At 35.4% G+C, this 21300-nt stretch overlaps 1 protein-coding gene across 1 annotated transcript in view; it reads right to left on the bottom strand.

Moving 5' to 3' along the window:
* Positions 1 to 21300, bottom strand: part of CSMD1 (CUB and Sushi multiple domains 1) — a 1345565-nt gene that overhangs the window by 532705 nt on the left and 791560 nt on the right. Inside the window, 1 exon segment of the mRNA XM_019474454.1 lies at positions 3467 to 3579. Within this exon segment, the coding sequence (XP_019329999.1) occupies positions 3467 to 3579 (113 nt within the window).

The raw sequence follows: 21300 nt of genomic DNA, 5'->3' as shown, positions 1-21300 counted from the left end.
GTAGAGAATTTGGGAGTGAAGTTGAGCCTGGGAAGAAAGGAGGGGTGGGTGGAAGGTGTTTTAAGATTTGGGTTTATTTTCCATTATCCTACTCTGATTTGATTAGTAATAAATTAAATTAATTTCCCTGAGTTGAGTCTGTTTTACCCATGATGGTAACTGATGAGTGATCTCTCCCTGTCCTTATCTCAACCCACGAGCCTCTCGTTATATTTTCTCTCCCCTGTCCACCTGAGGAGGGGGAGTGATAGAGCAGCTTTGGTGCACCTGGCATCCAGCCAGCGTCAACCCACCACAGTCCTTATGATGCAATTTGCAAATGCACAAGCTACCACTTTCTGAGGAATATCTTTTTGTAATTTTGTTTTGTCAATAACATTTATACCAGACAGCAATTGAAAAAAATCTATGTGGTCTAAGGACTATAGAATACAATAGCTTACTATCTGGCAAGGTGTAATAGGCTGCCTTCATTTAATATCTAAGGTCTGCAATCAAAATTACTGACTTCCCTATTTTCCCGAAACAATGGAGGCTATTATTCTTGTTTACCACATGCACACACACAAAAAAAAATCACTTTAGGAATGAACTAAGCAAACAATCACAAAAAGACAACACAGGCTGATTTAAGGGACTGTTCCTTCTAAGCAAGAAGTAAAAGAAGAAAGCAGTCTAAGTAATGTAGGAAAGCAGAGTCCTGAATGCCCTGAGGATGTTGCCCAAGATCTAGGAACCCTGGGAAAACAGAAGAAGAATCAAAAAGATTCTTGGGTTTTGGTCAGACTGGTAATGGGTACTCGTCTATTAGTAAAGTGAGTGTTTAATGATTACTTCAGAAAGTCTGTGGATTTACTTTAACTGTCTCAAAGACAGGATAGTTCAACTACATATCAATCCCAACTATATGTGGGCATTCTGGAATAGTTGGTTTAAACTATTTGGAAGAGTTACCCATAAAGAAAATGTTTCTCAGAGGTCTCAGAGTCATATAGGCTATACTACAGGATTTGCCAGGAGGACAAATATAAGAATTACACCTGGATACAATCAGACATTAGAGGCATCCTATCATTGCTAGGGTTTTCCACCAGAAAACAAGGTCACGTTTTTCACAGGATTTTTTACTTTTTTTCATGATAGGCTCAAATAATTATTTTACTTGAGAAAAGCACGTAAGATGGAAATATCTGTCAAAATTGTTGAATTTTAGCAGAAATAAGCTTCTGAAAACAAAACTTAAGGGAGAGGCTGAGAGAGGTGGGGTATTTTAGCCTGGAGAAGAGAAGGCTTGGGGAGGGGATCTTGTTGGTGTGTATTAATACCTGATGAAATGAGAGTGTGTAAAGAAGATGGAGCCAGATTCTTCACGGTGTTATCCATTGACAAGACATGAAGCAATAAGCACAAATTGAAACACAGGAAATTCCACTTAAAAATAAGTGAAAGCTTTTTTACTGTGAGGGTAAACACTGGCACAGGTTGCCCAGAGAGTTTGTGGAGTCTCCAGTCTTGGAGTTATTCAAAACCCATCTGGACATAGTCCTGGGCAGCTTGCTCTAGGTGACCCTTCTTTGAGGAGGGCACTGGACTAGATGAGCTCTAGAGGTCCCTTCCAACCTCTGCTGTTCTGTGAGCTGTGGTACTAGTAGGCTTCTCTAGCTATAAATATCATTGTTACTTCTTAAAATAAAATACCAAATTATTGTTTAGTTCTCAAATACACATGTAATAGAAAGAATTACTAAAGTTAATAATAAGGAATTATTATTACTAATAAAAAGGAATTAATGAAGCTGTTAGATTAACCAGATTTTGATATCACTCTGAATTTTCATCTTATGTGTGTTGAAAGACTGTCTCTTAGTTTATAATATTTATATCACTAACATAGGAATTTATTTAATTGCTATCGACAAGATAAGATAAGATATAAACTGTTAAGATATATAGCTGTGGCTCATGTAATTCAGTTATGTTTGTATTTAATACAGTAAATGGTATAAACCTGCATTTTAAAGGATGATTTAAGTTAAGAAAGGAAATTTCCATAATTGTAAGAATCTGAATTGTAATAAGATACTTCCACTTATTCACAAGCAGTATTCTATATCAGTGAAGTTTACCCTTACACTCAATATCTGACATATTATGCAGAGCAACACATATACATTTGAAATAATCATCTCCCCAGATATTTCTCTAAAGCTTTAATTCCATGGTAAGTATTTGGCTAGAGATAAGATGTATTGAAAAAGAACTAGAAAGTAGTTTTCAATGTTGGTTATTCTATTCCAAACTTTCCTTTGTTATTCTGTTGATTCTTAGTTTTCTGGTGCATCAGCAAGATGAACCCCATTGTTTTGTGATCTCCATTTAATAGGCTTAAGACACAGAAATAACATAAGCAGTTCATTTAAATTCATAGTCACCAATAGTGGTATTATATATGCATTTTCAGTAAAATTTGTAAAAACAAGTTGTAAGTGCAAACGATCACAGAATACATACTCGTGTTGAGTTGCCAAAATAAAATGGAATTTCACAATTTCTTTTTTTATTAAAATTATCAAAAACTTTTTAAAGAGAAAAGAACTATGTATGTTCAGTGCTTTTATATGCATTACATGTGTATGTCATAGTCACCAGAAACATGGAGTTGTTGCAGTGTATTTGTCATTTCTAAAGTGATACCGGCCCTACAGTTTCAGGAAAAAAGGAAGGTCTAAACTCATAAATGATTTGATGGTGTGTGGGGTAAAATGGTTGAAACAGCTTATGTAAGCACAGAATTTAAAAGCACAGATAAATTAAGATTTTATTCTATTTTCAATATAACTACAGTGTCTTTGATCTTGAGTAATGATTTATGAAGTATAAAAATCAATAAAGATTCCATTCTAAAAAATTACATTTTAATGAGTATCTTGGTGAACATAAGCAGCAATTGACAGCAACACTGACATCCTCTTGTCTTGTTTTAAAGTTGTATACGTAAATCTATGCAGGAGCCTGAAATATGATTTGTGCTGTGCTAGGGATGCATTAAATTTCCAAATGATGAACATAGCTTCTGGATAAGAGTTAGATTTTGAGTAATGAAGGAAGACAATGTTTAGATAAGGGCATGCCTTTGTGTGGAATTGACTTTCTGCAAGTTGCATTCCAGGCATGTTTTTAAAACAAAGATCAGACTGAACGCAAAGCAATTAATTATAGAGAAAGTGAGCAAGCAAACACATACTTAGCACAAGCTGCAATGTGAAGCACAGAAACTTTTTCCAAAAGTAAATCTCTAGAGATGCCTGATCACACAAGGATAACAGCTACTCAGTGTAAGAGCAGTAGTAGTATGAGTCAGCTCTTTACTATGTCCCTGATATTTAAACACAAGTTTCTACCACCACCACTTTAGCAATGCTTAAAGGTAAAGGACTTTTTCGCTGCACTTTTATACATTTCCTACCTTGGAACTGAGCATTAAATCCCTTTCGTCGGTGATTGCTGTCAGACGTAAAATGGAGTCGTAACCAGTTCTTACTGCTGATAACAGGAGAAGGTAGATTCATACCAGTCAACCTGGAAAAAGAAAAAAGAATCTAATGTAAATAGTTGAAAAGTTCATGTGTACAGTACTTAAGAGAAGAAAAATAGCCAAATATATTGTTGTACTGTTTACAATGTATTTGACAACAGTGATTCACTGTCATCTAATCTCAATTTATTACTAGTTTAGTAACTATTATCCTGGGATCCTGGAGAAATGTTTTCTTTTCCATTACCGCTAGCCATTTTATGGTCAAAACTTGTATATCCAAACTACTTTTTTGTGAATTAAAGAAGAAAAGCAATCTTGTGCACACACACGTGTGCACACATGTCTATGTATGCATGCGTGTGTCAAATCATTCAGCAAAAAATAAGCAAATTCAATTAGGACAAAATTTCATCATCTGACTCCCTGCTGTGTCAGTTACCTCACAGGAAACAAAATCTCAGGTGTTAAGAAAGGATAAATAAGAGTTATGGGCACTAGTTAATGTTAAGCTTGGGTGATAAACTATTTGTACATAACTATCTTGCTAGAACTGGTTTTGTGTGTTTTAACTCCTATATATATTTAATAAAAAAGAGATGTTTAAACACAACCGAATGCAGGCTAACTAGCTTGCATAGCTATGGATATCGTGAAGAAAGACTGCACACAAAGAATTTGTCCAATATAGGCAACAAGCCCTTGGGCCTCATTGGGTCATACCATAGTCTGTCATTGCACCACATCATTTGTTAATATGAACACGCTCAAGTAGTTACCACAGAGTACCTGATATGCTGTAAATTCATGTCTTAGCTTACCAGGTGGCTTTTTTTTGTATGACCATACTCCAAGTTTCAGATTTAGACTTTTTTTTTTCTTTCTAAATAACTCCAGAGAACTACAAGAAATGTAGTTTCTCCCTTTCAAAAATGTTGCACCACATCATTTGTTAATATGAACACGCTCAAGTAGTTACCACAGAGTACCTGATATGCTGTAAATTCATGTCTTAGCTTACCAGGTGGCTTTTTTTTGTATGACCATACTCCAAGTTTCAGATTTAGACTTTTTTTTTTCTTTCTAAATAACTCCAGAGAACTACAAGAAATGTAGTTTCTCCCTTTCAAAAATGTTGATTATCTGAAAAAACCCTCAAACTTATCAACATCAGAAATTCTCAGCTAAGGGATAACTTGTGTGATGTTATGTTTGCCAATACTAGAGTAGACATAATACATGTTATCAGAGCTGAAAAAAACCCAAAAACTGAAATAAGGTTTTGTCTCTCTGAGATGAATCAATGTAGTGATATAGATGCCTTTTTCACTGCAACATACAGAGTTTCATTAAATATCCTAGATTACTAGGAAACCCTAGTTTCAAAATGTTGGGAGTGGCATTTAATAGTTCTTACAGGTGTTGGTCAAAACATTCAACCTTGTACACGTTTCTACATCTCACCCAAATGGACTTCTATACTTTGCATACTCTTCCATACACTCTTTAGACCATTTTAGAGCATAGCGTATTTTAAAAACTCCTTAGATCAGGCACTATAAATACTTCTATGAACTGGCATTTGCTATCTCAAGCTACTTAGAATTTGGGTGTACCTACAGAAACTACTGTGATATAATTAAAAGGAAAAGAAAAAATAAAACCATATGTGGAATACCAAAAATATATAATTTGCTAGTATCTCTTAGCTATTGACACAATATATGCTAAATCTAAAAGTTTTTGCTATATGTAGGCTGCAGTTCGTATCACTGAACTGATAACTCATTTGTCCAAATACACACACTTATCTCCTACAAATAGTGCTTTGGGGATTGGTTTTCTTTTTTAAATGAAATATACATGTAGTAACATTCTATCTGGTATATCCAGAGCTCTTGATTTAAAAGTTTGCAAAAGTCCTGGCTGAAATATTAAATTGTTATATGAATTAATTTATATATTAATAAAAGAATAAAAGAACATCATTATAAAAGCACATTCAAAGCAGATCTTTCATTAGCTACATTTCTAATAAACAGCTATTTCCCAGACACACAATACACACAAATATTTTCAGATCTATGTGAACTCTACAAGGTACAGCTAAATAGTCTCAAATCTTCCCATTATCCTAAGAAAGATAATGATAATATGAACATGACACTCAGAGAGTATTTTAAGCAACCTATTTTATCAGAGTTTTAATTTAGCTGTATGATTTCTATGCTACTGTGTACTAGACAGGAATATGTTTTTTACCAGCAATGCTGTTTGTGTTTTAACTGACGAAAATGAGAAAGTGAAATATGACTTAGTGGCTAATTTAGTTGCAAGGCTGGTTTGGGAAGCAAGCTTGTAACCAGTGTATGACATGTTTTTTTCTGTAAAGCATTCAAAACCTCTTCACTGTAGTACACAAATTCAGAAATGGCAACAAATTCTGAATGAGGGGCTAGACTGCAATCCTGTGGCCCACATGTGTACATCAAAGAGGGTGACCCTACAGAAAGTACTTCACTCTGTGGCATTCATCATGTGCAGGTGGGACTTCCCATGGGCAACATCAGAGTTTCCAGTAATGGCAGATCTAAAAGTTTGTGGATACAGTGTGAAATTGCTCTTTACATGTTAACTGACTATTTAACTGGAATTTCTGAAGGGCAGGAAACCAAGTTCTGTGTGAAAAAGAGAGGTGGACATGGTTACTGCTGAAAGTGGCAGATGACCGCCTGAATTGGTACAGAAGGGAGATCTCTAACTCACACAAAAGCCGAAGGTAGTACGAAAAACTGATTTGTTTCCTTCTTACTTATTTCTAGTTGTTATTTATCAGGAAATAGGACTCGAATATAATATCTCCATCACACAGCAAATGTCAAAATGTAACAAAAGTTTTAATAACATTACAGATGTGCTCCTTGGAGAAAAGGAAAAAGCCAGTACTGTCAAGGAAATTTCGTTTCCAGTCCCACAAAGCTGAATATTATATCCGATGGAAAAGATATAAAATCTGGAGGAGAGGTCCTTAAAACACATGGTCATTCATTTTTCTGGTATACAAAATGCAACTCCATGGCCCGGGGAAGGGCTTTTAAGTCATCTATTTGAGTTCACCTGTAGAGAGGCTGGACATCACTGTTCAACTAATAAATGACAGAATCCCAGTCCCACAAAGAACAAGAGTGCTTCTTCTGAGGCTGCAGAAAGAGGAGGAATATTTCATTTAAGCTTTACCAATTGAGAGGTGCATCATGTACCACAATTTCTGACTAAGTGCCCATATGCTGGCATTAGAGCAGTGTGCTTCCTCTGACTCAGTGCAGCCTTTACTGTTATAGGTTAACTTTTGATATTAATTGAGTATTCATGGAAAACAAGCAGTTTGGTTATGTCCGTACTAGTAAATTGAACAGTGGCACTTGACACCAATTCCTGCTTGAGAGTCTACACTATTAAAGGTTACAACAACAACAAATCACAGAATCATAGAATCACAGAATGGTTTGGATTGGAAGGGACCTTTAAAGATCATCCAGTCCAACCCACCTGCCATGGGCAGGGACATCTTTCACTAGATCAGGTTGCTCAAAGCCCCGTCCAACCTGACCTTGAACACTTCCAGTGATGGGGTATCCACAACTTCTTTGGGCAACCTGTTCCAGTGTCTCAATGCCCTCATCATGAAGCTCATCTGCCCATGACTGACCGGTGCTCCCTCGATCTTTCCTGGGCACAGTGTAGGCATTAGTCTAAACTACATGGTCCCAATAGGCATTGTGAATGTGACCACCTCTTCTGAGGTGTTCAAGAAACACTAATAGGTAGGACTTAGTCATGCCATTAGGTTGCTCTGAAAGCAAAGATGCAACTAAAGCAAAGTTGTCTCTACTTCAAGTGGGCACACACAGTATTCATTCTTGTTGCATATGAACAGAAATAGAGTAATTTTAGCTCAGATTAGGTATTAACTCTAAAATCAGATGAAGACTTGGAACTCCTTTATATCAGAGAGAAATTACTCAGATGAGGTAAAGAAAGAACCACATTTCTTAATATCAAAGTTCTCTTTAGAAGTTTTCATGCTTTGATCTTTACTGAGGATTTCTCCGTTGTTGTCTAAAAAGAATATTGGAAGTCTTTCTCACTTCTTTTTTAACTGAAGACATTTATTGTTTGGGGAGTAATACAAAAGAAATCAAATTCTTCAGTTATGTTTGAGTTCTGCCTCTTCTCTGAAAAGGGTAATGTTTTCTGAAACTGGTTTTAAGGCCTAGCATGTGATAGCCTGACTTGGATAGAAGTAGTGATATCTAATCTAATTTACATTAATCAAGTTCTTCATATACACACACATACACATATATATATAATGTTATATAATCAGCCAGTCAAAAGAGGTGATTATCCTGCTATATTCAGCATTGGTGCGGCCTCACCTGGAGTACTGTGTGCAGTTCTGGGCCCCACAATTTAAGAAGGATGTGAAGGTCCTTGAATGTGTCCAGAGGACGGCAACAAAGCTGGAAGGAATGTCCTATGAGGAGCAGCTAAGGACTTTGGGCTTGTCTAGCGTGGAGAAAAGGAGGCTGAGGGGCGAACTCATTGTTCTCTACAACTTTCTGAGGAGGGGAAGTGGAGAGGGAGATGCTGAGCTCTTCTCCCTGATATCCAGTGACAGGACATGTGGGAATGGTTCAAAGCTGCACCAGGGAGGTTTGACTGGGCATTAGGAAGAATTTATTTACTAACAGGGTGGTCAGACACTGGAACAGGCTTCCTAGAGAGGTGGTCGATGCCCCAAGCCTGCCAGTGTTTAAGAGGCATTTGGACAATGTCCTTAACAACATGCTTTAACTTTTGGTCAGCCCCAAAGTGGTCAGGCAGTTGGACTAGATGATTGTTGTAGGTCCCTTCCAACTGAAATAGTCTATTCTATTCTATTCTAATTATTTGGGCATTTTCTGGAAATACTTGGTCTGATTTGCAGAAGTGTTGAGTTTTCATCTCTACTACTGATGTCAGCTGGGCCCTTAGCTTCTAACATCAGGGGGTCAAAATTGGTTGTCACTTGGACAAGTGACAGGTTTGAATGCTCTATGCCAAACAGTATTTGAGGCCGTGCACTGAACGGGAATTAAAGAAAACATAAAATAGCTGTTCATCCACTGAGTATCAATCATTCAATGACCCTGTTAAAGAGCAATCCCATGGGAAAAAAACAAACAAACAGAACATAATTTTTCAAATAACATCATATAATGATGCATTTACCTGAGGGCTCAGGATGAAGATTGCACAGGAACCTCAAATCTCTCATTTCTGCGTATTAGATGTTGCACTGTGCTCTATGGGACAAGGCAGACTTCCAGGCAATTCCTGTGCGTGCTGCCTGTTACAGCATCATAAAGAACTAAAGGGCCAGGTTTTGAAAGCTTTATAGTTATATTCGTATCATTCTACACCTCTGCTGATAAACACTGCTTCTCACAAGAAATAATGGGAAATAATTAAACCATCTCAGCTACTCTCCTAGATCTGAAGGCAGTCTGGCTGTAGCAGGATCAGAGATAGCAGAGGAGGGTCTCTTACTGTTGATTATTGTGAGGAGTAAATAACATTTTTCATGTTCTAGTACTTCAAGTGATGTTTTAATTTTGATTCTTATTCCATAATTTCCTCACACAGACACTAATCTACTGTGTACACAAGTAATAAGGCATTCTGTTTTCATATAATCTTGATGGAGTAATGTTTTCCTTATGTGTAGTATATCAGATATAGAAGCATAATGCCTTTTGAAGTCTCTATTGCATTATCAAGCGATTGTGATAGGTTTTATTAAAATTGTTATGAACAGGTTTGTCACTAAAATATTTTTTCTCTAGCTAAAATTTTCCAGTAGTTAAAATCTTGTTTGACTCAAATTCAGGTATAGCAACATCACTTTATATTTAATTAAGAGAAGTATCTAGAGAGGAAGGACAATTTTGGTTTTGGTTGTGGATTTGCTAAGAAAAGAAAGTATTTAATATTTTTGTCTGAACAATAAACCAAAACTTTTTTCCTTTATAGGTTCTTGACATTGTTTTGACTATAACAAAAAGATAATCTACATTTATTATAGAAAACTATTAATACTTCATTTTCATGAAATTGAAAATGCAGGAAAGAATTAAAATATATGAAATCTGTGGGGTTTGGAATTTTTTTTTTGTCAACTCACTTAATTTAGCTATTTTTCCCATTTTGTATTCACCCAAATATCTATATGAGTTTGAATTAACATGATTCATTCCAAAATATAGTAAAATAATAAATAAAATTAATTGAATGAAGTATAAAGAAAATAAAATGAGATTTAAAAATACAAGCTGTATAAGGACTAGTTCAGACTAAAAAAAATACATGGAAGCCTTCCAACAAAACTCATTATGCATTAGTTTTGAATACTTCTGCTATTTCTATATTCATCTAACCACAAAAGAATTTCTATTTTTAATTTTATTTTTTTTTTAATTTTTGAAATATTGTAAAACATTTACTGAGTTTCTATAAGAGGTCTCTGGGTTAGGAGCTGAAGAGAAAAAACGAACCAACTTCCATTTTGAAATCCTCTCAGCTAAAATATTTATATGAGCATCCATGCATATACGTGTCAAAATGAGAACTTCCAAGGATCATCCCTTGCTACGTGACAAAATAAGAGGAAGTAGTTTACAAAGTGTCATGTTTGCAGCAAATACATGAAGACAATGTGAGTGCGTATATATATATTCTCTATATATGTATTATATATTCTGTATGTATGTATAGAAATACCTATATATGGTATAGATATATTAAAAAAGGATGTTAGAGGTCTATTACCTCAAACTTATTGTAACACCAGGATAGCCAAGACTGTATCTGGTATCAACCAAGAGCAAGTAATGAGTTGCATTTGTCCCATGTTTGTAAATGTATAGCTTTATAAGCTGCGTTAGAGGGCACATGTGACATTGAAACATACATACTGTGGCAGTTTCACACAGACAAGATGCTCTAATAAGTGGCTGCTGCCTAAAAGAAGTGTGACATTCTCTTCTGTTCTTCCTCTTCCTGCATTTACTACTCCTTCCTCAATCCTTTGCTTCTGTATTGCCCCTCCTCATGTGTATCAACTTTGATTCTTGCTGGAATTTCTGTGATCTGATTTAATTCATTAAAATGGCAGAAAATTATCCTCTTCCCCCCCCCCCCTCCAGCTGGGACGTCTGTGTGCCATTTTGGTGAACTGCTCATGGCAAAGAGAGACAAGACTCAGAGCTGGCATGAATTCAGCGTCAGGAGCACAGGAAAGTAAAGTCAAATGGAGATTCACTGCGTGTTGTGGAGCTGGAGCTGCAGGTCACCACTGGGGCAAGGAAGAACTTACAGCTAAATATAAGTTAGGAGACAACTCAACAAAATATAAGAGCAGACAGCTGGTCTAACAAGACTATTTGCATTACTAATGAAGTGAAACAATACTTATTTTGCTAGATAAGAGAGGCCAGACTATCTCCTAGATAAGAACTAAATATAAAAGTTTCACAGAAAAAGTTTAAATTGTTTCCTCTTCATATTGAAGACTATGACAGCTAACATAATCTACCAGGAAAGGGTTCAGAAGTGGGGAGAGGGAGGGAGAAGGGGAGGGTGAGATGTTTCTCATTTTCTCATTTAAAGTAATTAGATCAAGCATGATTTTTCTCTCCCTTCTTCACCTGTTACCATAACCATGTGTAAATGGTTGTTTATTCTGGATGCCATGAATAAGTACTTTCATTTGCATTTTACCTTAATATTGCTTGGGATAAGAATGAATTCGAATGAGTGGATGTTTTTGGGTGAGCTCTTTTTCACCCTAATGCTATAAAGACATAGGAGCAGCTTAGCAAGTCTTACAGTATGCCTAGATACTCTCCTGAGAATTTTTCAGGATAACAGGGTAATGTCCCTGGGAAGCTGAATGAGACTGACAGAGCTGCTTTCAGGTGAGTCAGGAAAACTGGTGACTAAGAGTAATCCAGAAGGCTCTTGCTGTACAGCAAAAAATTGACAAACACCTTAAGTCCTGAGGGACCACAAGGAGTTTGCCAAGGAATTTTATATTAAAATATTTTTTGTCGGTCTGGGCCTAAGAAAATAACTTGAATGAAACCAAAATTGATCAGTATAAAAAGGATGGGAGAAAGGAAAACAAACATAGATGAGTAAGGGAATAAAAGTCCAAGAAGAAAGTCGAAACAAGAGATTGTAAATTTCAATGATTCAGAGCCTTTTAATTGAGTAGTCTAAGAATTCTACATTTTTATTTGCTCAGTTTTCCTACATATTTAAAGTAGAAAGTTGTTGTGGTTTAACCTCAGTCGGCAACTAAGCACCACACAGCCGCTCACTCACTCCCCCCACCCCTGGTGGGATGGGGGAGAGAATCGGAAGAGCAAAAGTGAGAAAACTTGTGGATTGAGATAAAAACAGTTTAATAATTGAAATAGAATAAAATCCTAATAATAAGAATAAAAATATACAAAGCAAGTGATGCACAATGCAATTGCTCACCACCCACTGACCAATGCCCAGCCACTCCCCGAGCACCTCCCCCCCGGCCAGCTTTCCCCAGTTTATGTACTGAGGATGACGTCACATGGTATGGAATGTCCCTTTGGCCAGTTTGGCTGTGCCCCCTCCCAGCTTCTTGGGCACCTCCAGCCTTCTCAGTCGGTAGAGCATGAGAAGCTGAAAAGTCCTTGACTAGTGTAAGCACTGCTTAGCAACAACTAAAACATCGGTGTGTTATCAACATTGTTCTCATCCTAAATCCAAAACACAGCACTGTACCAGCTACTAGGAAGGAAATTAACTCTGTCCCAGCCAAAACCAGGAGAAAAATTTAAACATTAATAGATGAAAGCATGCTGTGAAAATTCCTTTTGAAAATGAAATAACCAAACATTAAACAAAAGACTCCGTTCCATAATCATGCTGTATGGAGCCACTGTGAAGTTATTACATTCATTAAGCTCATTACTAACTTCATTGTATTACAAACAAACATTGCCCGGTAAACATTTTGGATATAAGTTTCATATGGAATGATTAAAAAGAGAAAAGTAAGACGAGTACTTTGCCTGTGATAATGAATTTTGAAACTTTTATTAAGTTATTATAGAACATTTTCGAAGTCTGGTAAAATGTTACTCATTCCCTTCTCATGGCACTCATTAACTGTTACATTGTAACATGCTGATAACTGTTCTATTTAAAACTAAATTATTATAATTTAATATAAAATGATTTCATGTTATGTTTTTTCCATTAAACAAATAAAGTTTTAAGTGATAAGGCCATAATCAGATAGCTTAAAATGGCAATTTAAGCAGAAATTGGATATATTTTCCAAAAATGATTTAAATTATACCCTCCCAAGATATAGCTTAAGTTTCTCATGTTGTCTGAGCAGAAGTTTACATGCATGCTCAGAAGCACTTTGGCCTGGTGAAATAAGGAGAAAAATATGGGCTTCATCTTACCTAATTTCAGCTGTTGGCATTGCAGTGGTCTGCATCTGGGCTAGTCTCCCTGTATAGTCAATGGAGAGGAATAAGTATTTTGGGAGTGCGTATCATCTGAGGTATTTCAGACTTCCACATTAGTTTGAGATGAATCTCACCTTAGAAATGCAAGAGCTAGGGTGACCAGATCAGTAACTATCAACACCTGAGCATCATCCAAGGCATTTAAATACTATTACAATTCAGCTCATGGGACATGACATAACTCAGAACTTTATTGTCCAAAGGCAACCCTCTTTGCATTTTCTCTCTAATTATTCTAATTTTGTGCACAAAAGTCTTCAGCCTCTTTTGTGTATTTGGTTGTACCTCACACTGGACATTATACTTGCACATACTTTGTGTTTGGCTGAAGGTTAAAGACAAAGGCAAGATTTTTTTTATTTTTTTAAATGGTGTTTGGAAAAGAGCTTTTTTAAGAACATCTTGGTTTATTGATTCAACAGTGTTAGCAAATATTTTTCTTGATTATTGCTCTGATATTTGACAAACATCGTAGGGACGATATTCCATGGCACTCTGGATAGAATATTCTTCCTCTGGAAGATTATTACTGTTCTCAAGCTGATGAATAAAAGAACAATAATTCCTTATACATCTAGGTTTTTTCTGATGTACGGTTTTCATTGTCCAGCAAAAGTGGAACATTAAGTTCTAGGACACAGCAATCCATTAGATTTTATTGTTCAATACAGTGATATTCAACCCAGGCCCTGAGTACTGCAAGCCACTCTTCCATAGCTTTCAAGGAGTTCTTCTGTCCAGAGCCAGGGAAGATAAGTGTAGGGTCCTAAAGTTAATATGGCAGCTGAAAGGAAATGAAAATTTAAAACAAGCTCACAATTGAGCAAATATAAAACTAAATTGCAGGGGTTTTTGTTGCTACCAATATATAGTAATTGAGCACTTCAGAAATAAAATTCTGCTTTAAAAATTCTTCCCTAGTTGAGTGTAATTATTAATAGCTGTAAAGATAAAATATAGATCTTACAGCATGCATAGTATTTTGTTTAGGAACATTGCAGCTACAGTGTTTTTACTGCCGTTATCCAGATGGGCATTTTTGCTAACATTCTGAAAAATGTAAATTTTTTACTGTGTTCATATTAATCCCTTAACAAATTCTCTTGTGTCCCATATAGGGAAATTTTAATTTCTTCAATAAAATTTAGAAATTGCTCATCTAAAAAGTAGTTGCCAATTATTCTTTTTTCTTTGACTTTCAGTTATTATGAGTTCTTAGTATAGGATTAAGATGTAACAAGATACATTCAAAAAAGATGTATAAATCAATGTTCAGTAACCATCAATCTTATTATGAAATATTTATTATTTGCCACTGCAATTGTCACTTTTCATGCACATGCTAATCTCCCAGAATTGTTTATTTTTAGTCACAACAGCTAAGGAAAATACAAACATGCAGAGATACTTTTTTGTATTTTCAGACATAACTGTTGTGAAAAACTTATTTAAATGATATAAAAATAAAAGCTATTGTGGGAATTTTTAAGTATGTCAGGTACCTACTACACTTCTGTGCTGAAAGAGTTTATTCTCTAATACTCTATAATGTCTTTTCATTTGTAATTGCTACTGTAAGATTTTCAAAATAAGCTAAAATGAATATACAAATATAATGAATTGAAAAATGTTTTTCCATTCAGTGCAAGTAATTTAATTACTTCAGTAACTGTTCTCCATTATGAATTTTATATTGGCTGAGTAGTTCCTTCTTCTTGAATGAAAGATTTTAGGTGTCCCATTTGGCTTTGTTATAAAATAACTAATGGAAAACAGAAATCAAGGGAAAAAAACTAATTAAAAAAAGTCATTGGAAGGAATACTTAATAATTTTTTTTTTCTTCTTAGCTTTTCATTTACAGAAGTCACATTGTCTCTTCTAACTAAGGAAAAAACCCAACAGTTTTCTGTATTTAAAAGCTCAGTCCATATACGGGTATGTTTAACAACAGTCTCCAAAGGATGAATGTAAGAATATTTTTAAGAGCTCTTCTAGACTGTGCCCTTCCGCAGTGACTATGAGGAATGAGTTTAGGATCAATCTATCTGACATGTTTGCTAATAAAAAATAAGAAAAATCTCATTATTGTTTCTCTATCTTCTTTTATGAACCTCTATTATGGATCTCTCAGACCATAAATCAATGAAATCCTGTTATCTTACAATAGAGTTACACAATATCTGGTAAAAGAACATAACTCATTGATTCCTGGCTGCAGACTGGGGGAGCAGGAGGTGCTAATAGACAGCATTTCAGGTCTTTCAAGGATACAACTGTATAGAGTTTAACTTATTTTCTAAAAAAAATGTACATTTCCTCTTAAAAACTTTATAAAACTGCATTTCTGTTTCATATTAATATTTCACAAAACATATGTATTTTCTAAACACCTGTCTTAGAACTATGGAGTTTACTAAGATTCCATAAAAAAAAAACAAACAAAAACCTCATCTAATCAAAATAGAAGATAAAATTACCAAGATAAGGAAATTTCAAAAATATTATTCAATCTCTATGTATATACTAAGATAGATTAACTGAACTGTGCAGTCACATTTTATAATACTCTAATGTAATACATCTAGCATGTTTTTGTCCATCAGTGAAGTATTATGTTTTGGTTATATAACATGCACTTTCATTTTCCCTTAAATATGTTTACATTTCCTAGAGCTTACAAACAATAAGTGACAGGTCTAACAATTAAATATCTTTATGGCAGAGTATGAAAAGAGTTCATTATTAAAAAGACCCTACATCTAACAGTCACAGATAGCCCAAGGTATGGGAGTCCATCTGACTTTGTACCTCCTTGGATCTGAAGAGCCTGTCTCAGAGATGTCTCCTGGAAACTAGACATATGCTAGGTTTCAACATTTCATTTCATGTGCCTAAATTATAAATCTGAATAAAGTAATCTGAAGCCAGCTCTAAGGTCTTACCTACAGCTGACAGTAGAAAAAAAACTTCAGGAGTCTTTGTCCTTTCAGAATTCAGTGTACTTTACTGAGAATTGGTATATAAAAGACAATGGAGTAAACAGTAGCAACTAACTTTATGCATAACTGTCTAGAGCTTATAAAAGGGACAACTGGAATCCTCCTCAACCTACAGCTCTTGAACAATTTCCAAAGGCTACAGGATGTCTTGCTCACCAGGAAGGGATGCCACGGGAGTGAACAGAAAAATGGGGTACTATACAACCAAAATGCAAGAATCATGTCCCATATGGAAAGCAGAAAAGAGAGATCTTTGACCTGTGTCCAAAATATATTAAGTCAGCAAGGTTGAAAGATCAGAATGATTTCAGTTGTTTCCTAGGTTGCTTATACATCTGTCTTCAAATATTGGATAAAAAACCAGAAACAAATATATCGGCAAATTTGAAACAGAAATCTTTCTATTGCTCACTATCCCCGATACTTGCAGTAACTTTTTATGAGGGCTGCTGTGACATATTCCTTTCCACACCATTTCAAGCCAACTTCTTTGACAGTATGTTCTCCCACAGAATCATACTGCCATAATATTTAAGGAAGTACTAGTCTATTGCTTCATCATAGCAAGATGCCTCAGGAGTTTAATTCCTGTTACCTTTTTCCTATAAAACATGTACTGATACTAGACACTTATCATCTACTATATCATAAGAACGTCAATCTAAAATAATTTCCTGAATAACCTAGTCCTTACCTATTTTGGGGAAGATTGTATACACATACATGGATGTATTTATAAAATTCTACCATCTTGACTCATTTTGACAGCACAGGAAGAAATCCTTTCCAGTCTAAAAGAAGGCAGCAGCTTGCCTAGTGCTCACAGAAATTATAAAGCCATAAAACCCCAGCTGTGCTCAGTGATCCTCTGACACCTCTAGCCTGAATCAGGTCTGTCAGGTTTGTGCTACAGATATGTGCATGCACATCCACTTTTCTAAATGAAAAATAGAGGTATTATATTTAAAAAATGACTTTATCCCTCTTCTCCAGGAGTAACACAATCCCATGACTAACCAATCATAGTGCAAGAGCCTGACCGACAGCTGTGAACAAGTACCATGCTCAATAGGATCGGTCTACAGAACAGCATTAGTCTCAGTCATCACATCACTCAACAATCTTGTTGGAAACAATCTTTTTAAATTACATTATCCCTTATTTTTGTATTATATACTATCCCATGCTGCCAAGACCTACTGAGTAAGGGGGCTATTTGTATGTTCTGCATGTGATTTCTCTATCTCTGTGTTTCTGCACATGAGTATATTCCTATCCCCCTCCTATTTGCATTCAGCAGCCCACATCATAACCCGTGTGGTTCACTCCTTCCAGTCTAGGTTGATACATATATCCCACAGTACGAATCCAATTTTTACCAAAATACTATCACTGCTTATGACACTGTTAAAAGGAGTTCATTCATATTACCTAATATTACCATATATAACCATATCACCACCTCTCCTGGATTTAGCAGTGCCTTGAAGACAAACACCTTTCATGTCAAGTTGCTGTCAAGACTATCCAGAAGACCTCTCATGATCTAAGGAGGACTTAGACAAAAACTTTGGGAGAAAAGGTACTGTAACTGACTACCAACTGATTCAGAACTGATTGAGGGGTTTGCATTACTTAAACAAAAAAAGATCAATCTCGAAATCAATATTCAACTCCCCAGTTTTCCCTGACATTTGTAAAACACATTAGACATCATACTGTAATATTATATAACATTTGTCATAATTTTTTTTTAGTATTAAATATAAGTCATTCCAAAATTTTGACAATTTTTATTTTGTCCTCATTCTTGTGGAAGTAAAGTTCAATGAGAATGAGAAAGTCTGAGCTAGTTTGACGAGTACAAGGAATGCTCATATTGCCACAGTCAAGCTATTTATTTTTTATTCTGATTTATCAGTCCTTTATAATTATGTATATCATCTCTGAAAGTGTCTTCATGTAGTACGTGTGGAACTCACTGCTAAAAGATGCAATGGAAGCCAAAAGCCATAAATATTTATAAAGAACTAGTGAAGGACAGTCCATCAGTAGTTTTTAACTGTGATAGCTGGATGAACTGTTCGGTTCAGGAATGATGGTTGTTAAAAGCTGTGAGGGTAAAGGTGGGAAAAAATTGTCTCTGTATTTCCTATTGTTTCTATCCATTTCATAAACATCTGCTAGTGCCATTTGTCCTGGTTTCGGCTGGGATAGAGTTAATTTCCTTCCTAGTAGGTGGTACAGTGCTGTGTTTTGGATTTAGGATGAGAACAATGTTGATAACACACCGATGTTTTAGTTGTTGCGAAGTAGTGCTTACACTAGTCAAGGACTTTTCAGCTTCCCGTGCTCTACTGACTGAGAGGGCTGGAGGTGCACGAGAAGCTGGGAGGGGGCACAGCCAAACTGGCCAAAGGGACATTCCATACCATGTGACGTCATGCGCAGTACACAAACTGGGGAAAGCTGGCCGGGGGGTGCCCGCTGCTCGGGGACTGGCTGGGCATCAGTTGGCGGGTGGTGAATAATTGTACTGTGCATCACTTGCTTAGTGTATTATTATTATTATTATCACATTAGTATTATTATTGCTATTATTATTTTATTTCAATTATTAAACTGTTTTTATCCCAACCCATGAGTTTTTCTCACTTCTACTCTTCCAATTCTCTCCCCCATCCCACCGGGGGGGGAGCAAGTGGTTGTGTGGTACTCAGTTGCCAACTGAGGTTAAACCACACCATTCTAAGAAACAAGCTAGTTAAAAATGTGTTTATGAGACTCTCTCTCCAGCCAGCAAATAACTTTGAATTTGTCATACAAAATTGTCTCTTTCACTTTCTATCAGCTGAGATTTAGTTCAATCTAAATTCAAATCTTGCTTTTCAGTTCATTTGAAAAGAAAAACAAAAAACAAAAACAAAACAAAACCCCCAAACACTATACACTGAAACTGAATTTAATTGGCCTATCTGTTCAATATTTTCCTGTTTTAACTCTTCATTATCTCATATCATGTAATTTATCTTTTAACTCTTTTCTTTTTGAAACTTGCTATCTGAAAGATTATTTATTCCTCTTTCTTCCATAGGAAGAAATACAGTTAGTAGAAAAGTATTCTGTATCAAAAATGACTCACATATATAACTCCCTCCTAATGGAGATATTAACTTACTTTTAGACCATGATATACTATATTAGTATTAGACCATTATTATTATATTTAAGGAAAAATAAAGACTTCGTTAAAACAAGAAATGATATCTCAGTTGAGTCCTTCTTGATAGAGCTACTGCAAATAATACTATATTTCCAGGTGCATTTCTATGTTTAATATGGGAATCTCAAGAAATAGCCAGTCTTTATCTGACTGAAAAGTCTAGGCAACTTCAGATGAGGTTTTATGGACTGATTAGTAACAAATTAGGATTCAGTTCTGAAAATACTTGATCTATACTGAATTCCCAATGAAGTCTACAGGAAGTCCTCATGTAGTGAGCTTGCAGCATTAGATCTATCTGGCATTAGGAGTTTCTTCACATTTATAAGGAGGACTATAAAACGTTTCTGTCTGAGAACACCGATTTTTTTTCATGTATTATGGGTTAGTGTCCTATCTGTTCACTGTGTAATATGATGTGGTTGCTGAGATGCTGACTCTTAGCATCTTTGACATTAGTTTTGGTTTGTATCTTCAAGTGGACATAGTTTCAGAATTTGGGTAGTGGAATTTGAAAATTCAAGTGTGATCAGCAAATATACTACTTGGATGAAACTTTGGCTTGACTGCAGCCAAGCAATGATAATAATTAAAACAAGTAAACAGTCGTCTTAGTATGTTCATGTGGTAACATTAAAACCAACCAAACAAGCAAACCAACCCACCACGTAGGTATAGCCCTAAATACATGTCCAAACTGCATCCTTAGTATTTCTAAACTCTTGGTTTTCCCTTGGGATGAAAGCTTTCTGCAGCTCTAGCACTTTTTTCCTAAGGATGTTAAGCACCGAGTTAGACAAATAACACTGTATTTACTCAATTCAGTGATGGTATGTGTTTCATTGATACTCTCCAATGGTAAAATTACCCTTGCTAGGTTTTGTTGAAATTTGGATTAACCTTTAAGTTTAAAGCTTTTCCTGTCGTTTCTAAAATGTATCTTGACATAGAGCTAAGGCAAATGTTTACATCCTTAGTACATCTTGCCAAGCAAGTTGACTTATCTACATTTTTAACATGTTTTCCTTACATTGACCATATTATTTTGTACTTACGGTTGTATCATTAAGTAAAAGCCTCTGACTTTTTGTTTAGGCTATTTTTAAGTGGCAAAAAGTAACTTTATTTCTACATGAACTATAAAGTTTTCCCCCAGTAATAAAGGTAGTGGGGAACAATGCAATTTTCTAGTAATACATTCCTAACTGGGTTTTTTTCCTCCGTTTGTCTGTGCACAGCAATTTAAGATGATAATTATAAGCAAACAGAAAAACTTTTCCCCCCCCCACAAATACTGTCTGGTAATTACCAGAAGATAACTTTAAACAAGTACCATGCAACCAACATACCTCATAGGTACATTTAGGTACCCCAAGCTTCATAAAACTTGTCTCCCTTGTCTGAAATTATAATGTAATGAAAAACAATTTCTGGGTTGTACCAGCAGTATAACGTGACAAAGAGTACCTATGACAGTTTGACGTAAAATGTTGAATGCATCTTATTTGGGGAAAATTTTAGCCTAACAATGAAGAACTGAAACAAAAAACAAAACTTCCTGAAACTGATTTAAAACTTTTCCATTCTATTTTATGAAGCTGCTATATTTTACTTTAAAATACTGTTATTATATAAAGAAAGCAACAACACATTTTGCACAGGCTCTGGATTTCCTATTTGGTAGCTTGTTAAGCAAGAGTAATATCTGTTGGTTCCGTGAGAAAAATCTCTCCCAAATGTCACAGAAGACAAAATAAGCAATAGGGCAAGTATGTGCTCAAATAATACATATTAATACCAGAACCAAACATGGCCTCATAGAGTATCAGGCAACATGTGTATTATGTTTTTGTAGATATGCCCCTTCTAAATTTTATGTCCGTTTTATTTGCAAATGAAAAAAAAAAAAAAAAAAAAGA

This window comes from Aptenodytes forsteri, unplaced genomic scaffold (genome assembly GCF_000699145.1).
Source record: "Aptenodytes forsteri isolate BGI_AS27 unplaced genomic scaffold, ASM69914v1 Scaffold100, whole genome shotgun sequence".
NCBI lineage: Eukaryota > Metazoa > Chordata > Aves > Sphenisciformes > Spheniscidae > Aptenodytes > Aptenodytes forsteri.
The sequence above is the reverse complement of the archived record's forward strand: the minus strand, read 5'-3'. Positions and strand labels throughout refer to the sequence as shown.